This window comes from Rhea americana, unplaced genomic scaffold (assembly GCF_003343005.1).
Source record: "Rhea americana isolate MKP2758 unplaced genomic scaffold, rheAme1 scaffold_146, whole genome shotgun sequence".
In the NCBI taxonomy this organism is placed as follows: Eukaryota; Metazoa; Chordata; class Aves; order Rheiformes; family Rheidae; genus Rhea; species Rhea americana.
This window is the reverse complement of record NW_028185550.1, coordinates 1,912,490-1,920,382: the sequence shown is the minus strand read 5'-3', so window position 1 is coordinate 1,920,382 and position 7,893 is coordinate 1,912,490. Positions and strand designations below refer to the sequence as shown.

The 7,893-nt window shown below is 39.9% G+C and overlaps 1 protein-coding gene across 1 annotated transcript in view; it reads right to left on the bottom strand.

The window, feature by feature from the left end:
* Positions 1-704: 704 nt before the first annotated feature.
* The window catches only part of PLCB1 (phospholipase C beta 1), a 416,514-nt gene continuing 409,325 nt past the window's right edge, over positions 705-7,893 (bottom strand). Inside the window, exon 32 of the mRNA XM_085299181.1 lies at positions 705-4,038. Within this exon, the coding sequence (XP_085155307.1) occupies positions 3,808-4,038 (231 nt within the window). The 3' untranslated portion in view covers positions 705-3,807. The remainder of the gene's footprint in view (positions 4,039-7,893) is intronic.

Sequence of the window (7,893 nt, the reverse complement as noted above, 5' to 3'; positions counted from 1 at the left end):
CTCTCTTTTCGTGCAGTGCCATGTCCACTCCTCTCTTCAGACCCCATTTCCCACATCTTTGCTAGCGAGCATTTTGAGTCTAATCGCCTCGGGGACAGTTTGTATTTAATAGGTGTATCTCTTAGTACAATGGATTAACATGTCTGCTTATCTCTTCTCCCAGAGATTATTTCTTACCTTGTAAATTAAATAGGGGATGGAATGTCAAAAGCCACAGCAATAGATTTATTTTTCAAAACTTTCACTGGAAGGCAAATGTTTATTTCAAAGTATTTACGTAATTGCGTAGGTGATTACCAAAACAGCTAGGGCAACGGAAGAGAGGAAAAGCTCTCTTAGTTTGTCCAGGTGGCTTACAATATTGCTCAGCATCATGTAGTACCTGTTCTGAAAAACCCTGTCCTGTAAACCAATAAGCCTTTTCACTGGTTGGAAAGTTGTGATGCACTTGCTTTCTTTTCTGTTGTTTTGCAACACCAGCAAATACACGTTTTTCCTGGAGAAGTGCGAATGAAAGAGCATGTCCCTGCGTGTGCGTTTTCTCTTTCTCACCGTCGTACGCACAGTCTGCGTCGCAGAGTCACTGACTTCTGGTGCCACTGCTGTTCTAGTGYGCAAGGGGCTCAGCGGGAGTGCTTCTGCGGCGGTGCCGTCTCAGGAGTCACCGAGCGCTTTTGAGTTGACCAATATAGACAACAACCATCTTGTGTTAAGAAATTTTTATTTGTCCTTTGGATCTGTAATGTAAGCACATAAAATTACAAGTGGAAGAAACATCATGCCACAAAATTGCATAGAATTTTTACAAAAATGTGAATTATGCCTCTGAAACGATCATAGATTGAGAACCCAAAAAATATGTACATGTTAACCGAAATATTTCATCCTACTTTGAAAGCAAATCATCAAAGACTAATCAATCACAGACACTATTAATACAATGTACAAGAGCAACACTGATTTCAAAGAAAGGCAAGCAATGATGTCCCTTTAGTTATATTTCAGTGAATGTTTAGCTAATACATGAGCATTAATTAACATAATTATGAACATGTTAAATCTAAAATGTCTGGCCTTCATTAGAATTTTTAAAATTCTGTTTATACTGCCAAAACCAAGCTATTTTCAGTAGTGTAAAGACAGCTGAAGTGCACAACCTAGTTTAATATAGACAGCTCTATCCTATACAGCAGAAAGTCCACAATACAGCATTTCCACACATTCAACACGGAACAAGGCAAATACATAAAAGGCACAAGACTTGCACATCATAAAGACCCTTTTTCATTATCATACTCTAGTTCAAGTAATATCAATGTTAAATGATATCTGTTTCACTGAAATAGTTTGAACAATGCAAGATGTACAGTATTACACAACTACCTTACACCTGCAGAAAGTGGCACTGTACAGATATAAAAAAATGTGAGTACAGGAAATGGTCAAATACAAACGTACTGTAAAATGACTACAGCTGATAGTATACTTAATCCAACCAGTATAGTTATTTTTAAATATAAATAAAAGATTAATTGGTATTTGCCCAAGTTTCTTTGAAGACTGTGGTGAAGTCCTGGCTCCGCTGAAGTCCATGGGAATGTAGCGCTGAAATTCAAAGGAGCTAAGATTTTACCTAAAAGCCTGCACTATACAATTATTTCTATAATGCAATAGTCTTCAGTTTTATTGTGAACACTGCTATTAGTATATTCTTTTAATAATTTAGAGAATATGTAATTTTTACTTTATAAAATGCAGCATTACATCTTGACCCTCTAAGTTCTCAATGAATGATAAATATTGATCTCAAAGTGCAAAATAATGATTTACWGAGGATTCACCTTCTCTAATATTAAGATGAAAATCAGATTTTTGAATTTTATGTTTACGAATTTCATCACCGTAAATCAGAATAGTTTAATCCAAAATAYGATCTCCAATGTGCAATTTTTCTTTCTTTCTGCTCTAAGTTTAAAAAAGAAACATCAAAATACTGCTTGTTTTCCAAGATTTGAACTTATATATATATACAGTTATTTAACTGAAAACTTAAGCTTGATTTGTAGTTTATTGCTTAAATTTAAATAAAGTAAGTTTGTCAAAGTACTAAAATCCTGAGGGAAAGGAAGTAAAGTAACTTAAATGTTACAATGTATTAAAATGCCTGGCTATGTAACTGATTTCTTTCTCTGTTYGCTTTTTAATACAAAATAAGGCCGCGATCTTGCAAACATGCATGTGAACGCTATTACCCAGAATATTTCCACTGAGTCCAGCGGTACACTGTGTGTGGATAAATCATCTACGTGAGTTTGCAGGATCAAGCCTATCTATGAAAATCTACATATTTTGAGCTAGTTTATCATCTACCCTAAGATGCCTTTTCACTACGCTACTGAGGGAAAGGCCATTACACAACGGCTTGGGTACAAATGAGAATCCACCTGTAATGTTTCATAATTCCTATTTCTGTTAATATGGGATGCCAGAGAATAACATTTCTTTACCTTTTTGAATATCCTTTGACAGAGTCTCTCTGTTACTTTATATAAATTTCTGAAAATGTGCTGTTACTTCTTTCATGCATATCATACAGTACATTAATTTTGATTGTTCTTATTTTAAGAAGTATGTTAAATGGATTAATATACATTTTAAATAACAGTGATCAGGTTTTTATATTTTGCTTTTAAATTTCAGACCTTAGTAAAACCGAACCTCAGTCTTAAAAATAATGGAAGATTCTGTTAAATTTCAAATACTGTAGTCCTAAACATTTTTATAATCCTATCAAATTCAGTAAGCTTAAAATATGATACTTAAAATCAATACTTTTGAGTCTGCAAAATATATATCAAATTTATATTCTAAAACTACTTTGATTTACAACACTAACACCACAAAAACAGTTTTATGATTCAATGATTATTTTATATCAGTATAACCCAGATGTTGGCTTTCATAAAGTTTCTCTATTCATGTATCCCTGAAGCTTTCCATTTGGTCAAGAGACCATGCTGACTTCAAATAGAAACAAGCCGTGCATGTATGTAGATGCATGTGTGCACACATATTTTATACGTATGTGTGTGTATATATATATATATACAAACACACACACAAATATATGCACTCACATAGTGTAACAAACACAAACATACACAGACAATTTCTAGACAAAGTCCTTCTCTGCTTTCCTCTTGTCTCCACAGTTCCAAGTATTTTCAGCAGCAAATATACTTCTTTCCATATGATAAACATAATATTGAGATAGCAAGCCACCGGTGCTTGCAAAGCTAAAAAGGATTAAATGTTTCAGTGCAAATGTAAAATGGTGGTACAGCTGTCAAGGTGCAGTTATAAAGTAGGAAACAAACATGATTAAGTACTGATATAATATTCCCTAGGATCTGTATTAGTTTGGAGCACTTTGCACTGGCACTTCAAAAGGAAATCTGTGCACATTTGTCTCTGCACAATACACTGGTCTTCATTAAACATTCTGAACAGTGAACATGGCCAGAAAATTACCCATTGTAAATTGGCCAAAAGGAAAAAAGGAGAGGATGGTTAACATGTTAATTTTCCCATTACAACTGTGCTAAGCTTTAGCATAATAATAACATGAAGAATGAGAATGAAGACCTTTGCACAATACTTTTATAAAATGTTCCTTTTGGGAAATGTGCACTTGAATACAGATTCCTGCTGCCTTCCAAAGCTGTTCGGTGGCAGCTCACGTCAGGAGAGCACAGATGAGCAGCTTGGGAGTGGTGGGCCCTTGCGCTTTAATGGGTGCTGGGACAATTAAAAAGTAGTATCAAACACTTTTTCTGGATTATCTTCTTCCAGTTCCTCTTCACTTTGCAGAGGTTTATGGTTTAATTTTCCACTGTCAGATGCCAGGGAAGAAGGGGCAGAACTGTGGTCTCCATCTTCGCTGATTTTCCCTTTCATGGCTTCCTGTACGAACTCCAGAATTTCCAAAGGCAGTCTTTTGAATTTGTCTTGATATTCCTGATCAAGTTCAACCTGCAACTACAACAGAACAAACAAGCTATCTTAAATTGTATCAGAGGTGATCAGTGCTACATTAAGGGGCAAGGAAAGAATTAACACCTTGTTTTTGCATGATTGGAAAATACATTCGTTTCCTGTTCATAGCAGCACCACACATTTGATATACCTATTAATTACCATGCACTCATTGCAAAGTTGAAAGAAAATGCAGCCATTTGTGCATAAGGCTGCTTTGGGGTAGCATGCTCTGGTACCTAAATCCTTAAAATATAGATGGWTTTAGCTGTACTAGTGTCCACAGTCCCACTGGCTTTCACAAGATTACTTATTTGAGCACAGTAAGGAACATGGACATRACTTTGCATGAGCAAGGTCTTAACTAAGGTTCAAGTAGCAAACCACATCATGCAAATTTTTCASAGCTTTAAATGACAAACATTGCTCTGAGAACAATATAATAACTTTTGCCAMATTTATGGGGTTGGAGAAACCATCAGGAATAATTTGGTTGTCAAAGAGAGTCAGACAGGAAGGGGAAAAAAAAAGTTAAATTACATTTTTTAAGGCTAGATCATGGAAAGTCACATTATCTGATTAATGCAGTATGTGTCTTGGACATTACTGGGGAAAAAGTGTCACATCATTAACAGGATGTAAAAGGCATGCAGAAAGAAATCTGGCCATCAGTCTTTAGGAAGTTGTGGGCCTTTCCCAGTATTTATTTGTATAGCCTTTGTTTTTAGTGCCYCTATTAGGACTGCATGATCCATTATTTAAAAACATTAATGTGTATGGAGGCTTCAACCAAAGACAAAGCCAATTTTTTCATTGTGACCAAATCTGATCGTGGCAGGAAGAAAAGGGGAGAGTTCCAAAGCCAAACCCTGCTAACTCTCCATCCACCCACCCGTCCATCCATCTTCTTAAAAAGAGGGCAGATTCTGCTAACTGTAGCTGCAGCAGTTTTGCAATAGTTTATTAGGTAACTGTATTTTGAACTACATTGTATTTTTTTCAGGAATGTATAAAGACGCTATGAATTCTGATTCTTCAGCTCTGTGTCTGAGCCTACCCCATCTAGTTTCATGACTCCTTCATCCCACTGGAACAACTCCTCTATCAGATAMTATAAATCTCGACTCAAACGTTATGACCTGTACTACTCTTATCATCCGTGACCTGTCCACAGCACGTGACTTCACCACTACACCTCCCTCTTGAGCCCRTCCAAGCCTGTTCACCACACTGCTGTCCTGGTTTTCATGTTGTATCTCTGACTTCTCCTCTTCTCCCGATGTGCAAATCAATGTCCTTGGCTCACCTGGTCTAGTTCTACATTCCTTAATTAGACAATTTTTGCAGTTTTCCTCCTCAAGATCTAAAATCTGGCCTTTTCCTTTTGCTTCTTCTGCAAAAGCTCATTTCCAGTCTTGATTCCGGCAATTTTCTTTATGTTGCAGCCTCTGCTGCCCAACTCTGTGCTGYGGTGCTGACAAACACAATGAGTCTGAGGCATAAATGGTTGTATTACACATACCTTGGCTTTAAAATATACAATTGTTGGACAGTCACTATCTTAACTATCCTTCTTTCATGTTGTACTCACTCTTTTTTCTTAACTCTCCTGTTTTCTGGCTTTATGTTGAGATACAAGTTCCTGAAAGGACCCTCTTTTCTTCTCCATTTTGATAACACCTCCAACAGGGGATGTGTAATACCAGAGAGAGAGAGAAACAGAGTCGTAGCATCGTTGGCAGGAAAAACCCACAGAAGATGCTGCTCATCACTCTTTGCCTAGCCCATTGCCTGGGCCCCTGCAGCCCGAAGCCCCCAGCGCTGCTGGAGCCCCCTGCAATGCCTGGTAGCGGCACTGCCAAAAAACTCCACCAGCAATGGTGGAGTAAGAGACATGCATGTCTATTACCAAATATCCAGAAGCAGACCAAAATCTAAAGGAATCACTGTATTATCAGCATTCATCTATTCATATGCAAGAAGAGCTTGCAAGCCCAAAACTGCATCTTATTTCTCAAACTCTCAGTTGTTCTAATAAAAGATACTACTTCAGCAAGCAAACTATGCCTTGCCTGGGAACTTGTTCAAACTCAGAGCTGTAATTCCTGTGCTCCACCTAAAAGCACAGCTTGTTGCTTGGCCTTAGTTAGCCTCCATCCAGCCTGCTCTCCAGCCTTGTCTGGATTATGCAGCCGGTTTTGGCAACCAAYAACCGCATGACATAACTGCAGAGCTGTCTTGTTTCCCAGTCCACCTTGCCTCCTGCAGTCTCAAGAATGGCAATACGACTCACAGAAGGAAAAGCAATCAAGTGAGGCAGCTCCATCCACTCTTTCTGGGGGTTAGTACAAACCCTGTCGTTTGTACTAATGAGCACAGCTAGTTAACACTGCTGAATGAACATCCGTGCTGCTTAAAAACATAAAGGGGGGGGCAGAGAGGAGTCTGTATATTTGTGGCAATTATCCAAAGGTGCCATCACGGTTAGGAGACTTATGCCAAACATGAGAAACAAAAAAAAAAAAAAAAAAAAAAATCCTTGTGTTCATCTAAAGCAGCCACGAGCTCTGTTCAGATCAGACATGTGTGTCCAAGTGAAGCGGTGACCCCACTGCCTGGGCACAGTGGCTGCAGGAAGGGGCAGTTCCTGGGCTTTTGCAATGATGGACAAGGTGGGAGCATGCGAGGCCTGCTGGAGGGCTCTGAGCACCCTGTGCACTACCACCACGTTTCCCTGCCTAGGAGCACTTGCAGCAGCGCACGGGGCCGCCAGYGCCGCTCAGCAGCAGTGCCCAGCACACCCCACAAAGAAGCTATTCAGCCCAAGCTCCCGCACACACAGGCAGCTCTGCATAGAGTCTTTTTGAAGTGTAGGAGTCATGGGAATGGCTCTGGGGCATTGAAAGGCAAAGCCTTACATAAAGGCTTGAATATCTTTAGTGGCATGGGGTGAGGTGGGGGCGAATGGATGCTGCATTTCCACAKCTCATTGTTATATACAGAAATAGAAAATTTGTAAATTTTGGGCACTGCAGAAAAAGATAWGCAAATTCAAAAGCCAGAGAAGATCTCCTGGCTCTTAACTTCCTTAAGAGCTCAGATTTGCTTAATTAGGTTTAAGGGAACTAGAAATGTTTGAAATACATCAGAAACTGAACCTACAGCAAGCCTATGTACGCTGTTAGATAGTAATTACGACCAATATTCACCCCTTACAGCACCTCCAGTGGATAATCCCCCCAAAGTCAAGTGTTTAACAGAGATTACATGACTCTGGAGCTCCCTCCATCTCTTCAGTGTCTCTAGAGACAGCCTATATAGACGAGACCTCTAATCATGAGAAGGTTGAAGTTAGGCGAGAAGGAGCAGACACTAGCCCAGGAGGCCTCATGAGAACTGTAACGGTGTGTAAGAATTAGTTTCCTTTTTGATTTCGAAGGCGCTGTCGGTCCTTTCCCCCYGCTCGGCTCCACGCAAGCACATACAGAGTCGGAAGCGTCCGCGCAGGACTCCAGCAGGAAGGAGGCAGAGCCGAAAGCGGTGAGCCCGGGCTCAGAGGCACGCAAACCCTCGCCCGGGAGCCGGGGACCTGCAGGCCCGCGGTGGCCTCAGAAGGCTTTGGCTGCGTTTCCTGTGAAACCACTGCTCCCGGCACGACACTGTCAGCGCCAGGCCAAGGCTAAAGAGACAAGACCCAGCTCTGAGGCTGCTTGCTCAACATCAGTTGAATCATTAAAAGRAAGAAAGAAAGAAAGAAACCTGTTTTCCCTTTCAAAGTCTCGGCGTCCTCCTGCTGAACCGTGCTACCGCTATTTTGTGGCCTTTTAGGGATATTACTGTTGCTTCACTAACGAAAGG